Genomic DNA, 21,143 nt, shown 5'->3' with positions numbered 1-21,143 from the left:
TTTTCTCTGACTTATTTTACTTGACATGATAATCTCTAGGTCCATTCATGTTGCTACAAATGGCATTATTTCATTCTCTTTTATGGTTGAGTAACATTCCATTGTCTATATATACCATATCTTCACTATCCATCCATCTGTTGATGGACGTTTAGGTTGCTTCCACGTCTTGGCTATTATAAATAGTGCTACAATGAACACTGGGGTGCATGTATCTTTTTTAATTAAAATTTCCTGCAGATATGAGCCCAGGAGTGGGATTGCAGGATTATATGTCAACTTTATTTTAAATTAAAAATTTTTTTTTTACTTTTATCATTCCAAGCTTCCAAAGCAGAGGTAGCATTGTAGTGTTTAAGACAATTTTGCAATATATACAAATATTGAATCATTATGTTGTATACCTGAAACTAATATAATGTTGTTTATCAATTATGTGTGCATGCATGCATGCTAAGTCGTGTCAGTCACGCCTGACTCTTTGTGATCTTATGGACTGTAGCCTGACAGGCTCCACTGTCCATGGATTCTCCAGGCAAGAATACTGGAGTGGGTTGCCATGCCAGGGGATCTTTCTGACCCAGGTGTCAAACCTGCATCTCTTGGGTCTCCTGCATTAACAGGTGGGGTCTTTACCACTAGCGCCACCTGGGAAACCCTTATCAATTATACCTCATTTTTATAAAAGAATGAAGGAACTGAGAAGTTGTTCAGTTACTTTGCATAAAAGAATTTTGAATTATTTTCTAAATAAAATCCCTTTTAATAGATATATTAAAATCAATAAAGTAAGCAATTTTAAAAAATGGAGAAAGAAATGGCAATCTACTCCAGTATCCTTGCCTGGAGAATCCCCATGGATGGAGGAGCCTGGCAGGCTGCAGTCCATGGAGTCACAAAAGAGTGGGACATGACTGAGCGACTCAACAACAACAACAGCAACAATGAAAAACATGGAACTGTGGAATTGTATATACAGATTACCTGGATGTGAATTCTAGCTCTTCCAGTTGCTGGCTGTGTTGGCCTTGGGCAATTTGTTAATGGATCTGTGTTTCAGCTTCTTCATCTGTAAAATGGGACTGATACCAATAACTAATCCCTAGTGTTGAGATTGAGATAAAATGAGTTCATATTTATAATGCACTTAGTACCTGATACATTCACAGTGATTTCTTCCTCTTTTTTTGAACGTGCTGGATCATTGTTACTGCATGGGCTTTTCTCTAGTTGTGTCCAGGAGGGGCTCCTCTCCTGTCGCAGTGAACATGCTCCTCTTGTTGTGGCACATGGGCTCTAGAGCACACAGCCTTCAGTAGTTGTGGCATGAGGGCCCAGTAGTTGCGGTTCCCAGGCTCTAGAGGACAGGCTCAATCATTGTGGTACAGGAGCTCAATAGCTCCATGGCATGTGGGATTTTCCCAGATCAAGGATGGAACCTGTGTCTCCTGTGTCTCAGCATTGGCAGGCTGATTCTTTACCACTGAGCGACCAGAGAAACCCTATCATAGTGATTTCTAGACAAATCTTTTAAAAATAGACATGAATATTTCCACCCTGACAGATAATGAAATGAAAAATGAAATGTTAGTCACTCAGTCATGTCCGACTCTTTGTGATCCCATGGACTGTAGCTCACCAGGCTCCTCTGTCCATAGAATTCTTCAGACAAGAATACTGAAGTGGGAGGCCTCCTTCTCTATTCCCACTGCCCTGGTTTAGCCACACAGTAGGTGGCTCAGTGGTAAAGAATCTCCTTGCAAATGCAGGAGATGCAGGTTCAATCCCTGGGTTGGGAAGATCCCCCGGAGAAGGAAATGGCAACCCACTCCAATATTCATCTGGGAAATCCCATGGACAGAGGAGCCTGGTGGGCTACAGTCCGAGGGGTTGCAAAAGGGTTGGACACGACTTAGCGACTAAACAACAACAGTAAATGGCTTGCTGTTCTCCATGCCTTACTTGCTGGACGTTCCTGTTGCAATCCTCTGATTCCCATGGCACCTCCTTCCTTGACCATCTTCTACTTGTTCTCTATCACTGGTTACCCTCAGCCTACAAACTCCTTAAGAGCAGAAATTGCTATTCTTTCTGTATTGTCAACATCTGGAACAATGCCTGGCACAAAGAAAATACTCAACAAAAATGTGTTGAATTAATGGATGGTTGACTGCTGTGTCCTAGTCAGTATGTAGTAGTTTACAGGGGGCGGGGGGGTCCATTCAGTCCTACCCAAAAGTCTGTGTGATATTAAGTACAATTATTATCCCTATTTTACAAATAAGAAAATGAAGGCCTAGAGAGGTTAGATAACTTGTCCCCAAAATACCTATTTGTATGGATATGGCTATTCTATTCTTTTTTTTCTTTGGCTATTCTATTCTAATCAATACTTTATAATGGTATGTAGGAACAGAGGATGGCAGGAAGCCACAACTGATATCCCCATGAAGATATGACATTCAATTTTCCTATTAAAACAGATGTTGCTTTATTTTTATGTAGTTTGTTCTCAAATTACAGTATTTTTTCTTTAGGTATGTTTTAATCTTCTATGAATGTAAAACTTGTACACAGAGAAAACCGTGTCATTTTCTTACAACAATCCATTGATCTCTGAGTCCACTGAAAGCTCTACTTTAATCCCATCATATAGTATATGTCAGGAGCTTTGGTTAGCGCCTCATTCACACATCATCGTTTGAAAAAGTTGCTGATGGTCAACTAAATTTATGAATTGTCTGCATCACTGAAATCCTCGTTCTCTGGGGCATTCGTGGAAAGCTGTACAGATTAATAGTAGTATTATTAGTGATAGTAGACGGGGCAACAACAGCACCTATCCTGTAGCAAGCTTACCTGCACTCTCCCATCCAAGCCCTGTGAAGTGACTTCTGTTGTTTGATTTTGCAGATGGGGAAACTGAGGCTCAGAAAGTGTAACACACTTTCTTGAGGTCACTCAGCTCTCGAATAGCAGAACCAGACTGAAATCCAAATTTGTATTAATATGTTTCGCCTGGGCTTTTATCCCGAGCTGGACTTTGACGGCTGTCCAAGTTACTCAATCCTCTCTGAGGTTCAGTTTCCTCGTCTGCAAAATTGAGGGAAGTAACACATCTTTTAGGGGCTGCTATGAAGATTAGAAATAATAGATGCCCAAGGCCGCAGAGGCACATAGTAGGCATTTAAGCCTTGGTGGCGGTGTTTACGCTTCAGTGGGGATGTGAAAGGAAGATCTGAGATCCCTTTAAAGGCATTGGGGAGCTGGAGAGAAGGGATCGACAGCTTTGCCCGACTTCAGAGCTGGCCTTCTCCTCTCCTGAATACAATGACCCAATGAAACTCAGCGATTAGCGAGGGGGTAGGGGCCTGAATCGGGCTCCGGCAACCTCTGCAGGGAATCGGGAGAGAGGCGGGAGCTGGGGAGGGGCGTGGAAATCCCGGCCGCCGGAGGACTGCAGGTGTTAGAGAGTTGGTGTAGGTGGACTCCCAGAGCCTGGCGGAGGGAGGGGAGGAGGTCGGAGCGGCCGGGAGGGCGGGGGAGAGAGGGAGGCGGGGCCCTGAGACTGAGAGGCTGTCCTTAGACCGCTCTTCCCGTGCCGGGCAGTTTGCAGCATCAGGAGGAGCTCACTGGAGAATCTCCAACAGCGGAGCGGGCCTTCAACTACCGTAAGTACCTGCAAATGCGCGCACAGTCCAGTGGCTGAAGATTAAATACTGCCCATCAGATCCTAAACAAAACCCCGAAATAATTTCCCTGAAGTAATTAATTGCCGTAAACTTAAAGGCTCCCAAGTCTTTCCTCCCCCCACCCCCTCAGCCCTCCTTTTCGCCTTCCCTCCCCGGCTCCCGGCCATGCCTCGCTGAGAATCTCTGGGCACTCAGATATCTTCCCTTTTCCTTCGCAGTCTTCCCTCAAAACCTCTAGCGGAACATGTACCCGGCACCCCGCCGAGCCCAAACCCTTTGATTCCTGGAACCCTCAAAGCCTTGCAGGGGGCGAGCCATTAGACATTTCGGGTCTCTCGCCCTCAAAAGCACTGCGGCGCTGCCTAAGGGTGTGTGAAGTGCTTGGGGTGGAGTAGAACGGGAGGGAGAAAAGGCTAGACTGCCGAAGATGGGGGTGGGGGAGTGTTGGGGTGAGGGGGTAGTGTGAAAGGTCAAAAATGGGCGTGGCCAATTAACCCGAAGCCCGCAACTCCTTCCCTTGTTCCCTGGACAGAAGATTCCTTTTGGCTGGATATAAACGGTAGAGTTTCCTCAGGAGGTGGAGGAGGGGTCAGCCATGCTGAGAAGCCCAGCTTCCCTTATTCCCCTCAAGCCCCCAGGAAGTGAAACCCTGGTTTAGGGGTCCACCTGGCAGGACTGGAATCTCAGTTGGCCTTCCTGGGTGGAATCCCAGTTAAAGCTTTCCCTTGGCAGTAAAACCTGAAGTCCCCCCCCCCCAATAAACTGGCCCAAAGCCTCAGGGGAACAAAGCAACAGGGTGTCACCAAGACTGGGCCCAGGCCTGGGAGTCTGTGGGAGCTGAGATGGAAATAGCATCTTTAGGGTCCTATGCCAGATTAATGTCCCCTTTGGGGAGAAAAATAGCCAGTTTTAAAGAAATATTCACTATGTGCCTAGCACTATTCCGGTATTATCTCAGATTCAACACAACAAGGCTAGTCAGATATTAGATAAGAAAAGTTCAAAGGAGGTAATTTGAGCATCCTTCGATGCAAAGTAAGAAATGCAAAGGAAAACTGTTCTTCCTTGGATCTCTGACTGTCCACCTGCTCCCTACAGCCCAAATGTTTGAATCTTCCCCCTTTTTCCTGCTCCTTCATCACTCCTAGTCCTGAAGCAAATTAGAAGCTTTGATATCAGGATCAGTTTGGAGAAGCAAAAGCACCCGTTTCTGCTCTGGGAGCTGCCTTTATCCCACTCTTTTGAAATAGAATTAAACAGCTAGGGTCAGACACAACCTCAGACCCTAAATAGAGAGGCGATAGAAGAGAGTCATCCTGAGTTTGTGTGATGAGCATACATCTTTCTTTGGCCAAAGGATACTCTGGGCCCAGGGTGGGTAGGGTAGGAGAGACAGAAAAGCATAAGGGGTCTACTTATGGACATGTAGAGCCTGTGGTCAATAGTGATTTTCAAGAAAATAAGAAAGCCTCCCTGAACTCAAATATTTTTGCCACATTCCCTGAAATTCAATTCTTTTTTTTTTCCTTAGGGGCAGTGAACAAAAATGCTTATAAGTTTCGGGGCGCCAATGAATCATTTACATTTCATATCAATTAGTTCAAGTAATTTGATTCTCCAATACCTACTCGAAATGGAGGTTTTGAGCTTTGGACAGGGGATACGAAATAATAATGAAAATAATACTAAATTTGAAGCATTCTACAGAAGGGAAAGCCTGGATGGGATGAGACAGTAGAAGTGAGGGAGGGTGAGAAAGGGGGCGAGGGCTACCTCTGAAAGTTTAATTTCTGGTTTTAGAGCATAGGCATTGGAGTTCAACATGGATCTGAATTTTGGCTCTGATATTTAATACCTTTTGACTTTGGGCAAATTATATCTCTTGCAAAAAAAATTTTAAAAAATTATATCTCTTGCATAAGCCTCAGTTTCCTAGCCAGCAAAATGGGAATGTAGAACTCTTCCTTTGTTAGGTTGTTGGAGGACTCTGACAAAAAATATACATATGAATAAAGAATCCGAAAAGTTGACTCTACACCTCCCATTCCCCTCATGCCTTAGGGCTTCTGCTGGCCTGGATTAGGTCACACTCTGGGCCTCTCAGACCCTAGGGACAAACACATTTCAATAAATTTGATATGGTAGATATACCAGCAAAGACCTTGAGTGGAAGAAGGGGGAAGTGGGGAAAGGGGACAAAGAGAACAAGTAGCTGGTAACCCTGCATGCCTGTGGGGGAGTGGAGGGTAGGTGTTCTGGTGCAATTTAGTGATCCAAACTGAACTTTCAGGAGAAGGAGCAGTCCCCTGAGTAAAAATGCTTCTGCTTTTAGATCTCACCGCCTTCTGAGGGGCAAAGCCCTTTTAGACTCTGGAGGCTCCATGACCCTCGACAGGCCAGGGGAAGGGGCCACCATGCTGCGGACATTCACTCTCTTACTCTTTTGTGCTGGTGAGTACAAGGAAGGCATGGCGGGGCAAGTGACCCTGTCATAGGCACCCCTGTGAGTGGGCCCCTTGGGGAGGGAATGGAGAATACTGAGGTTTGAGGGTGATTGGGACAACGAGGGGCTCTCCTTTACCATAATCTCTCTTTTCAGGACTGAGTCTGGGTGTGACACCAGTGGGTAAGTAAGTCCTGCCACGTCAACTCCCTTCCTTCCTGAAGGCTGCAAGACATTGCCCCTCCATGGCCCCGGACGTAACTGCCTTGAGATGCCCAGGGCAGTTTCCAGACTCAGCTTGTTAGGAATCAGGACCGCTCACTTCATGACTTGGTTTCCCACAAAATAGTAAAGACTTTGTCTCTTGCACTTTGTTCTCCAACTCACTTGAATTCCTTAAAACAGTGTCCTACGGTCCCTATCCCACCCTCCCCCCCCCCCCTAAAAGCACACAACCCTGTCCCGAAGGAAAGACAAAAGGAGGAGTGGGGAGGGTTGGGGCTAATTTAAAGGGGACATTGCAGGGGGCATGTTATGGGAGGGAGAGGGTTGGAACTGCTGACATCTTTGTTTTCTTTGGGAATGACAGCAGTGATGCCATCTCAACCGGAGCTATGGATAGAGTCCAACTACCCCCAGGCCCCTTGGGAGAACATCACACTCTGGTGCAAAAGCCCCTCTCAGATTTCAAGCAAGTTCTTGTTGCTGAAGGATAAGACACAGATGACCTGGATCCGCCCTTCCCGAAAGACCTTCCAAGTTTCATTCCCCATCGGTGCCCTTACTCAGGCAAATACAGGTCTTTACAGGTGCTGCTACTGGAAGGAGACAGGCTGGTCAGAGCCCAGTAAAGTTTTAGAGTTGGAGGCACCAGGTAAGAAGACAGAGAGAGATAATCAAGAATAAACTCCAACTCCTGGGACTCAAACTTGCCTTCCCAGAGCAGGGTTTGTTTAATTCATTTGCCTCAAGTGCTTGCATGCATAATACAGATATTCCACACTTGGTAAATAAGTGTCTCATCTCTATAGGTAATGCAGAGTGAGGCTGCAGACTCTGGAATGGATCTAGAGGGCAAGCTCCTCAACCTAGGGGATACTCTAGATGGGGAAAGAGGGGTGACAAATAAGGATCATACCAGGAAGACTCATTTAAGTAGAGCTCTCTGCGCTCCCTGAGCTGCACTACCCTTGCTCTACCTGAATTCTAGTTCATTCTCTCCTTCCAGGCCAGCTGCCCAAGCCCATCTTCTGGATCCAGACTGAGACCTCCCCTCTTCCTGGATGTAATGTTAACATACTCTGCCATGGCTGGCTGCAGGATTTGGTATTCATGCTGTTCAAAGAGGGATATGCGGAACCCGTGGATTACCAAGTCCCAACTGGGAGAGTGGCCATATTCTCCATTGCCAACATGACACCCGAGAGTGAAGGGGTTTACATCTGCCGCACTCATATCCAGATGCTCCCTACCCTGTGGTCAGAGCCCAGCAACCCCCTGAAGCTGATTGTGGCAGGTGGGTGTGGCTATGGCTGCTGGGGTCTGATGATCATTGTCCCCGGGATCATGGTTGGATGAGCCAGGGTTTCTGATATGACTTTCCTTGCCCAGTTCTCTGCAAGGCCCATGAGCTAGAGTCATTTGATATTTTACTGAGATGCAAATGAGAATCACACATGCTAGAAGGCAGCTGTCTGGGAGCCAATCACTTGGCTAGTGAGTGAGTCCAGCCAAATGTCCAGCAGCTTCAGCTCATCACAGCTTTGTTGTTCTCTATTTGTTGAAAATCATGTGTTCATTCATTCATTCGGCTAATGTTTATTGAGCACTTAATATGTGCCAGGCACTGCCACTGCAGTCATGGAAACTGATTTTTTTTATTTAAATGTATTTTTATTCTATTTGTGATTTTTATTTTTAAGTGTGGAAAACAGAGTGAATTGCTTGTGCTGGCGATAAAAAGAAACAAAAAATGACAAAGAAAGTGATAGTTCGTATTTCAGAAATGGTTTTATAAATGAATTTAGTCTTGTATATATACAGATCCAGTAAGGCAGTACCAAGCTTTAAACACAGTAGAAGGTTCTTCCAAACGCCTAATGTTAGACACACACCCCACCCCCAACTCCTCCACCCCATAGCCCAGATGCTTCTAGACAGAATTGGCCACACTTGCTTTAGTTCCTTCATCAAGTTAAATAGGCTTGGGGAAAGCTGTGGTGCTACAGAAAATACCCTGGACTTAGAAGTTTTAATCCTAGTTTCTAGTTCCACCTCTGACACCACCTCCCTGTGTGATATTGAGCAAGTTACTTCAACTCTGTGTTTCGGTTTCCCCCACTCTAAAATGGGATAACAGTATCTACCTGATCCACTGTATGATGCCTCTCTGTGCCTCAGTTTTCTCATTTGCAAAATTGGTATAATCGTAATACCTACCTCACAGGGTTGTTGTGAGGATTTGCCTAACATAATATGTGTACAGTGCCTGGCATATAAGTTCTCAATAAATGGTAGATATTAATTTTATTAGTATAGCTTTTTATTGAGGATCAAAGAACAAAAGCCTGTCTGTTTGAACTGCGTGTTATGGATGCTTGTTGTACGAATGTCCTTCTGGTATAGATGCCACTAACACACACTTCTGCAGTTACCTGTTCGCAGGTGTCCCCCACTAGGCCCTGAGCACTTAGCGAACAGGGACTGTGTCTGTCTCCTTTACTTGTATACCCCTAGACCTCCATGACGCCTGAGGTATCCTAAATGCTTAATGAACCTATGATAGAGCTGATCCTTCCAATAATGGGTGGGTGGGCCTACCTGGGATTGGGGTGGGTAAGAAGGAGTGCTTTGGGAGTGAGGTTTACCTTCTGTTTTGTAGTTTAATCTCTTTGGAGAAACAATACATGAAAATGAGGGTGTGGCCCCATTAACAAATGTTTCTTTGGTTTGCAGACTTACTGGCCAATCCCGACTTACTGGCCTCTTTCAGTCTCCTCTGGGAAGTAGGGTTTTCTGTGAACTGAATGTGTTCAAAAGCCATCCTTAATACTGCAGTAACATTCATGCTTTATGAAGAAGGAATCAAAGTAATTTTCAGAAGTTTGGTTTCTTGGGTGATTGGAAGAACTACATTTGGCATTTTAGAGACCTAAAGATAGAGGGAATTACAATGTAGACACTCCACTGAGACATACCCCTATACATAGTTAGAGCTCAGTGCAGTGATAGAGTCTGGTGAGAGGGAAGGAGTGGAAGTGAACTTCCCCTTGGTTACCTTCTAGAAGAGGCAGAGATTCAGGGAAGAGTGAGGGAGCAGAGGGTAAACTTCAGCTACCACTTGCTATCTAAAGAAAGTAGAAAATAAAACCAGAATATGATGAGGAAGAATCACCCTACTTCTAACTCAGGGTCTCTTCGCTTTCTAGGACTCTATCCCAAACCAACTCTGACAGCCTACCCTGGGCCCATCATGGCACCGGGAGAAAGCCTTAATTTCAGGTGCCAAGGGCCAATCTATGGAATGACCTTTGCATTAATAAGGCTTGAAGACTTGGAGAAGTCCTTTTACCTCAAGAGGCCAATAAAAAATGAGGCAAATTTCTTCTTCCGGGCATTGAAAATTCACGATGCTGGCCATTACCTCTGTTTTTACTATGATGGATCATACAGGGGTTCACTCCTCAGTGATATCCTGAAAATCTGGGTAACTGGTAAGAGAGGGGGGTGCTCTGGGACCTATGTTGGGGGGTAAGGGTGTTCGGCTCTCTTTGGGCCCACTGGAGAACTTCATCATGCAGCCAGGGTTAATGGTGGGGGAAGGAGCAGAATTTGTATAACTGGGCTTTGGGTGGGATTTGCCAAGGGTGGACTGGAGGAAAAGGATAGAAGCCTTAACTAGTGGGAGGGGTAAGTCAGACTTATTAGCCTTTGATATTTTGGGTCTCATCCTAGACACTTTCCCCAAGACCTGGCTACTTGCTCAGCCCAGTCCTGTGGTCCAAATGGGTCAGAATGTGAGTCTGTGGTGTCGAGGGCCAGTGGATGGAGTGGGGCTTGCACTCTATAAGAAAGGAGAAGACAAACCACTTCAACTCTTGGATACCACCAGTATCTATGATGACACGTCATTCTTCCTCAACAATGTGACCTCTAGTGATGCTGGCATCTATAGCTGCCACTATCTCCTCTCCTGGAAGACCTCCATCAGAATGACATCGCACAACACTGTGGAGCTTGTGGTTGTAGGCAAGTGCTAACAACTATTCTTTATTTTTATCTTCATTCCAGTGTTATTAGAAGGAGCTAGTGTCCCTGTACCCTTTTGGATTTATGAGCCAAAGAAAACCAGACTAGGAGGGTGGTTTTCTCCAAAACTTTAGGGAACTTCTCTCCCAGTACTGTTACTCAAACCTTACCTCTAGGCATGGACAAGCCCCGATGGGACTCCTAGAAAACTTAGTTTCCTTAAGACCCAGGGAAACCTACAGGTATTGTTAAGTTTCTGATTGAAGGTAGGAGCCTAGAAGTCTTTAGAGGATCAAGTAATGGGCCAAGGAATTCTGATGCACAAATTTTGAAGCCACTGATCTAGTAGAGCAGAAAAAAAGAGAAGCCCAAATAAGGAGATGAGAAACATTTGTTGAGAGGAGGCAATGAGTTCAAAGTCACTTGTTCTAACTCTGGTCTCTGGATTGGTTGCAGATAAGCCCCCCAAACCCTCCCTGTCAGCCTGGCCCAGCACCGTGTTCAAGCTAGGAAAAGCCATCACCCTTCAGTGCCGAGTACCTCATCCAGTTCTTGAATTTTGTCTGGAATGGGAAGAAAGAGCAGCATCCCAAAAATTCTCAGTGGATGGAGACTTCATCATCAGTAATGTTGAAGGGAAAGGCACAGGGACCTACAGTTGCAGCTATCGCATAGAGGCACACCCTAACATCTGGTCACATCGCAGTGAGCCTCTGAAGCTGATGGGGCCAGCAGGTGAGAGGAAAACTCTTCATAGAGGTGCCCCCACCATGACTTTGGCCATGATACCCCTGGGATCCCAGAGCAATGCCCAGCAGGATATGGAAAGGGTAGTCGGGGGCTGGTTTGGGCATCTTTCTCCTGGGGTGGTCTCACAATCACTCAAAGGCAGTGAGCACGATACTTTCAAGGGTCCCTTTCTTCATGTAAAAGGTCACTTTTGCTTCAACTTCCCTTTACCTGCAGTAACCAGATTCCCCTTTCCCCCATGAATGTGTTCATCTGTCCCTGTCCCCATCAAGGACCCTGTTTCTGGTCTTCTCTGGTCACAGGCTTTCTCACCTGGAATCACGTTCTGAATGAAACTATCAGGTTATTTCTAATCATTCAGCTTGTTGCCTTGCTGTTCGTAGTGCTGTGGATAAGGTGGAAGTGTCGGAGACTCAGAATCAGGTAACTGTCTTATCCCAATGCCCTGCTCCTAAATCTAGCTGAGTTCAGGCTCCCCAGAGGTTCAGGAATGGGGTGTGCTCCAGTTGAGACAAGCCCCATGGGCACACCCTTTGTATCCTCCACCTTCAGGGATGAAGATACAAGGCTTTCTCATTCCAGCTGTTTCTCTTTCATTTCATGGAGGGGTCAACTCCCCTACCAGAGGGTAAAGAAATGTGAATTTCTCAGAGGCTTGAAGAAGTCCTCAGAACCTCATTCACTTATCCCCCCCAGGAGGGTGCCTAAATCTCCCTCCCAAGCCACCTTGCCTCTCACAGATGATCGATGTCTTCCACATTAACTTCATCTGAACTTTTTTTGTAAGAAGCGACACTGTCCTGTCTCTCAGGATGTTATTCAACTCCCATCCCAACTATTCAGCCTTACCTCAGCTCTCAAGGGCCAGCAAGCCATGTAGTCCATCCTCGCTGCTATGGAAGCCAGTGTCTCTGCCACTCGGCCCGCAACCACTGTGCAGAGCCTTCTGAGAATAGAGCCTTAGCCTGGGTGGGCAGCTGATGAGAGAATGGATTGGGTCAAAGAATCAGACTGCTTCCCCTGATCCATAAAGTGTCAAGTCAAACAGGTTCTCCTGCTGTTTACTTTTATTATTTTGTGTCTCCTGGGTCATCCCCTTCTCTCCTTTATCCCTATATCCTTGTGCTCAGGCTATTCTGCCCAAAAATGAGGAATGATAGCTCCTAGCTTGGTGGGGGCTTCTGCTCCTGAATGCCACTTTCCCCCACTCTCTGATCCTGGCTGTACCCCTCCCCCACCATGAGCAGAGGCCTTTGTGTGCCTGGGAGTATTCAATACACAATGGATGATGACTATGATTGTGTGTGTCTGTGTTCTCCTCTGAGATCTGAGGGACAGAGTGCTTGGGTAATGGGAAGGGAGCCACCTAAACCTTCTGCAAAACCACTACCCCTTTTGAGCTTCCCAAACGTTTCAGTGGGGGTCAGGTTCACAGAATCTGTTCTGAGTTCCACATACACTGTGGTAGCCTTCAAGCCAGAGATTAGAAAAAAATGTAGCTTCAAGTGCCCCCCACCTCAGCCCAGGACCACTGCATCAAAGAATGAGTTCAGAAACCAGATATCAGAGAAGACAGTTTGAAAAGCATGTTGTCCTGACCAGGAAGGAAGGTCGGTGTTTTCTAAGTCAAAATTGTCAGGTAGATTTTGGCTTAATATAAGCTAAATCTATAGGATCTGAATCTACAGGACCTGTAACTGCTGCACATTTCTAGTCATGATCGGGGTGGGGGTAGGGAGATCCCACTGTTGCTGCCTAGGTAACCCTTCCACAACAAAGGCGGGTGAGGCAGGTCGGTTGGAGGACCAATAGTGCCATAATAAACACTGCTTCCAAACTTAAACTTGATGACTGAGAAACACCTAAGATTTCTCCCTCTGGCCCCATACCCATCACCCAGAGCTTCCGATCACACTGAACTCCAGGGGTTCTGAGAGCTGGAGTTACAAAGGTATTTTCACATCTGACATCTCAGTTCCAGCAACGGCCTAATCAGGGGCCTTGGGGAGCTGACATTTGATATTGTCTGGGGAGGGGGGAGGGGCAGGGGCCCGTGGGTCATGAAAGAGCAAGAGGTCTGTAGGTGGTGAGGCCCTCAAAGAGAAAAGTCATCGATGTCAGAAAAGATGATATCCCATTATTCTGGCCATATCCAATCCCTATTGGGTGGTAAGTAAGCCAATGACATAAATTGCCGCCCCTTCTCTCCGCCCTCCCCCTAATCCCAGCAACTCCTCTCATCTCTTTTCTGGTCTTGCTAGAGAAGCCTGGTTGCTGGGAACAGCTCAAGGGGTCACCATGCTCTTCATACTCACAGCTCTTCTCTGCTGTGGTGAGTACAAGGGGGTGGGGAAGGGGCCTGGGCAGAAGGCCGGGGTGAAGTCCCGTGGGGGAGGGGGCAAAGCCCTGGCAGCAATTTCTTTTGCAGGACTGTGCACTGGGGTATTGACAGAAGAGACTGGTGAGTTTTTCCTGCTCCAGACTGGGACATTCCTCCCTGGAGATCCGAAATAACTACAGTGTCAGTGTCAGTGGCCAGGGAGTGACTGGTTGGGAGGGAAGGGCAGCCAGGAAGGGGCACTTTGCTGAAGCTGCTGGCAAAATTCAGCCTCCAACTCCGCTTTTCTGCCTGCAAAATTTCCCCCAAGCTTTTGCATTTTTCTGAGGCTCAGCTGAGACATCAGCGTCTTCTTTCCCCAGCACCTGCAGAAGGGAGGAAAGAGTTTGGATTGGGGTTGAAAGGGGAGGTGGGCAGTGTGATCTGGGGAGGGGGATTCAAGGGCAAGGAAAGGGGGAGGGGCAGGGGAGGGAGGATGGCTTCATTAACTCTGCTGTTTCTAGAAATAATCATGCCAACCCCTAAGCCTGAGCTGTGGGCAGAGACCAACTTCCCTCTGGCCCCGTGGAAGAACTTAACCCTCTGGTGCAGAAGCCCTTCTGGTTCAACTAAGGAGTTTGTGTTGCTGAAGGACGGCACCGGGTGGATCGCAACTCGCCCGGCCTCCGAGCAGGTCCGGGCTGCCTTCCCCCTTGGGGCCCTGACCCAGGCTCACACCGGGAGTTACCACTGCCATTCATGGGAGGAGATGGCTGTGTCTGAGCCCAGCGAGGCACTTGAGCTGGTGGGGACAGGTAAGAAAAGGCCGAGCGTCCTCTCGGCATGATCCCTGGTGCCCCGGGACTCCAGCACTGCTCCGAGGCATGGGGAAATGCTCAGAGATCCAGAGCCCAAGGGACTTTTGCTGCCTGTAGGAGAGGAGGGGACTGAGATGGGGGAGGGGGTGGGGAAGAGAGTTGAGAGGAGACTGACAGGAAGAGCCAAAGGCCCGGCCAGGATGGATCTCTGTTTTGCTGACCGAGTGACTCCGCTCGCGTCCCATCTGGGCACCTCCTAACTTCGGACTCCTTGTCCTCCCTGTTTTGTTTTCCAGATATCCTCCCCAAGCCTGTCATTTCTGCTTCCCCCCCAATTCGGGGTCAGGAACTGCAAATCCGCTGCAAAGGATGGCTCGCAGGCATGGGGTTTGCTCTGTACAAGGAGGGAATGCAGGACCCCGTCCAGCGACTTGGTGCCGTTGGGAGAGAGGGCTTCTTTACAATCCGGAGAATGGAGGATAAAGACGAAGGCAATTATAGCTGCCGCACTCACACTGAAAAGCGCCCCTTCAAGTGGTCCGAGCCTAGTGAGCCCCTGGAGCTTGTCATAAAAGGTAGAGCTGAAAGGGGTGTGTGAGGGAGGAGGGGGGAAGCAAAGCTCCAGGTCAGACGCGCCTTTCCCCACAGCGAACTTTGCTGTTGGTCCTAGGAGCCTGTGTCCAATCTTAGAGCCAGGCAGGCGTGGCGCTGGGAGTGCCAGGGCCTCTGGCTGCACGATATTAATAGCCATAATCGTTATTAATAGCTGGGGTTTGTGGAGGGTGATTTAATTTTTCTAATTATTTTCATATCAATTATCTCCTTTAGCTATAGAGCAAATAGTCAAAGGAGGTGGATCACGTACCATTTCCCCTTCTTGTCCCAATGGGCACACTGAGGCTCAGGGAATCAGCAGAGCCCCAGTGACTACCCACTCTTTTAGCTAGCTTCCACTGCTCAGCCTGCTGACAGTGAGGATTAGGCTTGAGGAGGTGAGGGGTGGGGTGAGGGGGGTCCCTGTGAAAATTCTATCTGCAAAGTGGTTTTGCCTGGATTTTTAAATGCACCTTCTTCTGAATGAAATACTACAGGAAGCCAAGCTGCTTTCTGGAACCAATATTTGCTATATTATCTAGCTTGCTTTCTATTGATTTGGTTTTGGTTATGTTTGGTTTTTTGCCTTCTAGAAATGTACCCCAAGCCCTTCTTTGAGACATGGACCAGTCCTGTGGTCACTCCTGGTTCCCGGGTGACTTTCAATTGCTCCACCCCCCACCAGCAGATGAGCTTTATTCTTTACAAAGATGGAAGTGAAGTAGCATCCAGTGACAGGTCTTGGGCAGGTCTGGGAGCCAGTGCAGCCCACTTTCTGATCATTTCGGTGGGCATTGGTGATGGAGGGAATTACAGCTGCCGCTATTACGACTTTGCAATCTGGTCGGAGCCCAGTGACCTCGTGGAACTCGTGGTGACAGGTCAGGACTGGGGAAATGCAGGCGGAGGTGGTACTGTCCCTGGGACAATGGGCAGGAGGGATGTCAGTGAGAGAGGAAGAGGTGCCCTTTCTAAAAGTCACCAAGAATGTGCTCAGAACAGTGCCTGCATGTGGTAAACAGTCCATGTAAGGCAGATGCTTATATTATCACTATACGGGAAGATGAAAAGGAGGAGGAAAATAATCCACTTCTGGGGAAAGAAATGAGGCAGATGGGGATGTTGCACATGTTGCCTTATTTCTGAAGTCTTTTTGCAGCTTGGCCTTGAGCTTTAGGCCCAAGGTCCACTTTTTCTTTAGCTGGGCTACCAGATATTGGTGGGCTGGATGGCCCTCAGAGAAAGGTCGGCAAAGACCCTGAAGTGTCAACTGCATATTATGCAGCCATTACAAGTGATAGTTTTCAAAGGCTGTTTAACATCATAGGAAAATGTTTACAATATAAAGTGAAAAATACTAAATTACACGACTGTGTATACAGTAAGCCCAATGATACAAATAGTTATAGCTAAAATGACATGGGCATGTACAAAAATAAATGGGAAGTAATACAGAAACATGTACAAAAAATGGCCATCTTTGAGTGGTAGAATTTTACTGTCTTCATTATTTTTTTGTGTGTATTTTCTAGTCTTCTACAATAAGCATATATTGTTTCTTATAATCACACTAAAAAAAAAAACCAGTGCTCAGAATGTGTGAGGCAGGATTCTGTCATGTGTGTTCTCTTTAATTTCAGAATTCTACCCCAAACCCACTCTCCTGGCACAGCCAGGTCCCGTGGTTCTTCCTGGGAAGAATGTGACCCTGCGTTGCCAAGGGGCTTTCCAGGACATGAGGTTTGCCCTCCTGCAGGAGGGAATCCCGGGTCCCTTACAGTTCCGGAGTGCCTCGGGGAACTCGGCTGACTTCCTCCTCCATACTGTTGGAGCGGAGGACTCTGGGAACTACAGCTGTGTCTACTATGAGACCACTATGTCAAACAGGGGATCATATCTCAGCAAGCCTCTTATGATCTGGGTGACTGGTAAGGACAGACAAGACATGGGACTGGGACAGAAGCAACTGGAGTAGGGGTAAGGGAGGGTAATCCCTCTTGGAAGGCTAGGCTAGGACAGGGAGGGGAACGGTTGTGTCTGGAAGGAGAAAGATAAAGGTTGAATTCAGTGATCAGTTTGCATACTCACCACTTTCCATCTTTGGTCTCTTCCTAGACACATTCCCCAAGCCACGGTTGTTTGCTGAGCCCAGTTCTGTGGTTCCAGTGGGGCAGAATGTTACTCTCTGGTGCCAAGGGCCAGTACATGGAGTAGGGTACATTCTCCACAAGGAAGTAGAAGCCACTTCAGTGCAGCTCTGGGGATCCACCAGTAATGATGGGGCCTTCCCCATCACCAACGTATCTGGTGCTAGCATAGGTCGTTACAGCTGCTGCTACCACCCTGACTGGACCAGCCTCATCAAGATACAGCCTAGCAACACCCTGGAGCTCATAGTCACAGGTAAGGGGAAGATGCTCTGGAATGGGCAGGGGAGTATAGAAAAGAGGGAAATGGGCTGGCAGATGGTTCACTGGAAATGGTTTTCAAAGAACTCAAGGAGAGGCAGGCAGTAACTCTTCTATTTATTGAGACTAAAGGGGTGATGTCCTGGTAAGTGGCCACCTCTCTATGAACCAAGAGTTCATTTCTTCTAGGTTTGCTCCCCAAACCCAGCCTATTAGCCCAACCTGGTCCCATGGTGGCCCCTGGAGAAAACATGACTCTTCAGTGTCAGGGGGAACTGGCAGACTCAACATTTGTCCTGTTGAAGAAGGGTATTCAAGAGCCTTTAAAGCAACAGAGGCCAAGCGGGTTCAGGGCTGACTTCTGGATGCCAGCAGTGAGCAGTGAAGATTCTGGGATGTACAGCTGTGTGTATTATTTGGATTCTGCTCCCCTTGCAGCTTCTAATCACAGTGACTCCCTGGAGATCTGGGTGACTGGTAAGGTCTTGGGGCTTTCAGTAAGACTCTAGCTTTTGTAGTTTTTTTAGTAGTTATCCCTAAGTTGGTAAAGGGCTGGGTTCGAGGCCATTTCTAACTCTGTATCCTGGTTGGTTGCAGACAAGCCCCCTAAACCCTCCTTATCAGCCTCGCCCAGCACTGTGTTCAGGCTCGGGAAGGACATCACCCTTCAGTGCAGAGGGCCCCTGCCAGGCGTGGAATTTGTCCTGGAACATGATGGAGAAGAAGCACCTCAACAATTCTCAGAGGATGGAGACTTTGTCATCAATAATGTAGAAGGAAAGGGCATTGGAAACTATAGCTGCAGCTACCGTCTGCAGGCCTACCCTGATATCTGGTCAGAGCCTAGTGATACTCTGGAGCTGGTGGGGGCAGCAGGTGAGATGATAATCCCTCCGTGATTCTGGCCTGACACACCTGGGACCCTGGAGACAGTCTCCATGGAGGCAGGCCACACATGGAAGGGGAGGGGTTTGGAGTCGGAGACCTCAAGTGTGGTCATTTTTCTCCTAGGGATGGTAAGGAGGTGGAACCTCAGATTCACTCAAAGATAGTGAATTGAAAGGATACTTTCAATGCGTCTTCCACCCCACAAGGGAGGGCTGCTTCTGCCTCAGCAGAAGCACTGCCTCTGACCACCCCATCTGTTGTCCCAACATGTGGTTCCCAAGTGAACCCCAGTGGAGGCCAGATGAAGGGGCAGCAAGAGAGCAAGGGGAACACACGTGCACTAAACTCTATGGCATTGGTTTCTGCTCTTTATCATCACAGGGCCTGCTGCTCAGGAGTGCACTGTCGGGAACATTGTCCGAAGTACCCTGATCGTGGTGGTGGTTGTTGCTTTGGGGGTGGTGCTAGCCATAGAGTGGAAGAAGTGGCCTCGACTCCGAACCAGGTAATTGCCTCATGTCATCCTCCTGCTATGAACCCAGGGCTTCTGTGAAAACAATGATCCAAATGCTCCTCTAGCATCTGAGCCCCATAACTCAGCCTGTTTTCAAGTTGATGGCTCTGTATCCTCCCTTAGTCCTGTTTTTTTCTCTTTCTCTACACAGGGGCTCAGAAACAGATGGAAGAGACCAGACCATAGCCCTGGAAGAGTGTAACCAAGAAGGAGATCTGGGCACCAACACCAACTCTCCCTCATCAGTCTCTCAGGGCACTTCAGTAGAGCAGCCAGTCCCAATATAATCATCTCCTACTTTACAAGAGCTTTCCTCTCCTCTTTTTTTATCCTCAGAGACCTTCAAATCTGACTGGTTTCCCCGGGAGTCCACACCACCTACTGTTCCTTGGCCACTAATCACCTGAGATGGGTCAAGGGGATTTTAGGAACTGAGAGCTCTACCAGGGTGAGAGGTTTCCTGAAGAGAGATTTCCCACCCCTGTAATTCCTCACTGTACTGATTTACTGGTGCATGAAAATCTATTAAAAATGTATTCTTCTGAATAAAAAGAGTATTCACTATTTAACTGCAAAAACTATGGCAGCAGTTTTCCATTGGTTTGTTATTTAAGATTTAGCAAAAAAATGGTGTATTGGAGCTGACCCCCATGGCACAGTAAGAGAGCAGGGCGTTGCTAACACAGAGAAATGAGCTCAAGGATAGGGTCAGGGAGGAGGGAATGCTCCAGCATGTCCAATTTGGTTTCAGACATGGTTACTGAACAGAATGTCCTGTCATCCCTTCATTCTCCATTTCATTACTGAATGAATGAATGGCAATATTCTCTCCAAGTTGAGCCTGAGGAGGGCAAACACTTCAGTTACATACTTTCACTGTGGAACTTCTAGGTCTGTAGTACATCTGCTTTCAAACATTAGGATTAATCCACTGCAGAACTTGGAAATTGGGAAAGTATGCTTTGTGAGCCTTTCCCACCAATCACAGGTGTACATTAACTCACTCTCAAATGTAAATGATTGATAAAAATGGAATACTTTGCCCCTCCCTAAAGAAAGCCCTGTGTTTTTCTGGTGGGGGGAATCTCAGAGAGCGAGTAAGCAGCTGCGGTGGTTGGTTTCAGGCAGGGGACCTCCCAATGTCCTGTCCCAGTGTTGCTTCCCAGGACCCCAAGTGGAGGCTAGTTCACACTCTGAGCCCCTGATCTTTCTCCTTGCATCAGCATGCAACTTGCCACCCTGGTGAAAATCTAGTACACATTAGGAGGCTTGGACTGGGGAAAGGAGCTTCCCTAATTCCTTAAACCTGTTCAAGACCTCAGAAGGATTGATCTGTGGGTCCTAGAGGAGGTTGTAATCCCTTCAAATCTGACCCTAAAGTTTCTTATCCCAAACACTGTTTAATTTTAAGCTATCACTATTTAATAGAGCAATGTCCAGGGGTGCTGCACACAGTGAGTTATTTAACCCTGCTTAGTATAAAATTTAGAAAGTAACTCCCATATTCTTACATCAGGAAGCTTATTTACCCAGCAACTTAATGAAAAAAATGCATCACATTTCCCTTAATCCTTACAGAATGAAATACTCTGAGTACTATAGACTAATTTGTATTAAGCTGTTTGGAATGTCGAAGTACAAAATCTCATTCTGATTTCCATTTGATGAGATTCTATTAGTCACTTATACTAATTTCATATAGTGTTTATAAAAATTGCATTTCAAAAGTGTTTTTGCATATGAATTTAGCAAAAACTAATTGTTGCTTTTTGCCCAGCACTACTCACTGCCTTCAAACTCTCCATCCCTAACCTTCAATCAAGCTGTACATTTTGAACAGTGGAGGGAGGCCTGTTTTTGGTCCTTGCTTTTCTGATAGAATTCCTTTGATCAGGTCTGATTTTGTTTTCTAACCATTGGATATTGTCGTGTATTGTCAAGGCTAGCAGTGGGGCTGTGCAAGTTAGCAAGTGATCACTTGATTGCTTTAGCTCTTCACCAAGGGAAAGAGAGGCGGAAAGAAAAGAGAAGAGGGCCAAGGACTGAAATTTATAGAAGCCTCTGAGTTAGAAAAGTAGGACAAAGATGAAGCAAAAATGACAGAAAAAGACTCTTGTGAAATCTTGTGAACCGGGGTCTCCTGTATCAAACAGATATCCATGCAATCAGAAAATTTTGATCAACCTTTCAGTGAAAAACAAATATAAACATGTGACACTGGACTTTTAGTTGGTTTTCTGAAAGTATTCACATATACCATTCTTTCACTGAGAGAATCAAGTTTTATATGATTTAGAAGGGGAAAAAAATAGTTGTCAATTAACTGAAATACTTAAAGAGTGGCTTTGGGTTTTAACTTCCCTACTTACTGTCAGAGCTATTTCAATGAATTAAATATCTATTTATAATGCAGAAGTCGTAGCAAACTATCTCAATGAATTAAATATCTATTTATAATGCAAACGTAGCTT

General features: G+C 46.7%; 1 protein-coding gene across 1 annotated transcript; it reads left to right on the top strand.

The window, feature by feature from the left end:
• Positions 1-3,576: 3,576 nt before the first annotated feature.
• On the top strand, positions 3,577-19,250 carry IGSF1 (immunoglobulin superfamily member 1). The gene is made up of 20 exons (XM_043897627.1): positions 3,577-3,671; positions 6,025-6,143; positions 6,292-6,318; positions 6,725-7,009; positions 7,364-7,651; positions 9,564-9,848; positions 10,090-10,383; positions 10,840-11,118; positions 11,436-11,556; positions 13,395-13,465; positions 13,562-13,594; positions 13,975-14,265; positions 14,565-14,843; positions 15,456-15,743; positions 16,503-16,790; positions 16,978-17,265; positions 17,460-17,747; positions 17,868-18,146; positions 18,540-18,663; positions 18,824-19,250. The coding sequence occupies exons 2-20, from the start codon at positions 6,074-6,076 to the stop codon at positions 18,957-18,959; spliced, it is 4,014 nt and encodes a 1,337-aa protein (XP_043753562.1). The 5' UTR covers positions 3,577-3,671; positions 6,025-6,073; the 3' UTR covers positions 18,960-19,250.
• Positions 19,251-21,143: the final 1,893 nt, after the last annotated feature.

The sequence above is a fragment of the Cervus elaphus genome, chromosome X (genome assembly GCF_910594005.1).
Source record: "Cervus elaphus chromosome X, mCerEla1.1, whole genome shotgun sequence".
Taxonomy (NCBI): domain Eukaryota; kingdom Metazoa; phylum Chordata; class Mammalia; order Artiodactyla; family Cervidae; genus Cervus; species Cervus elaphus.
The sequence above is the reverse complement of the archived record's forward strand: the minus strand, read 5'-3'. Positions and strand labels throughout refer to the sequence as shown.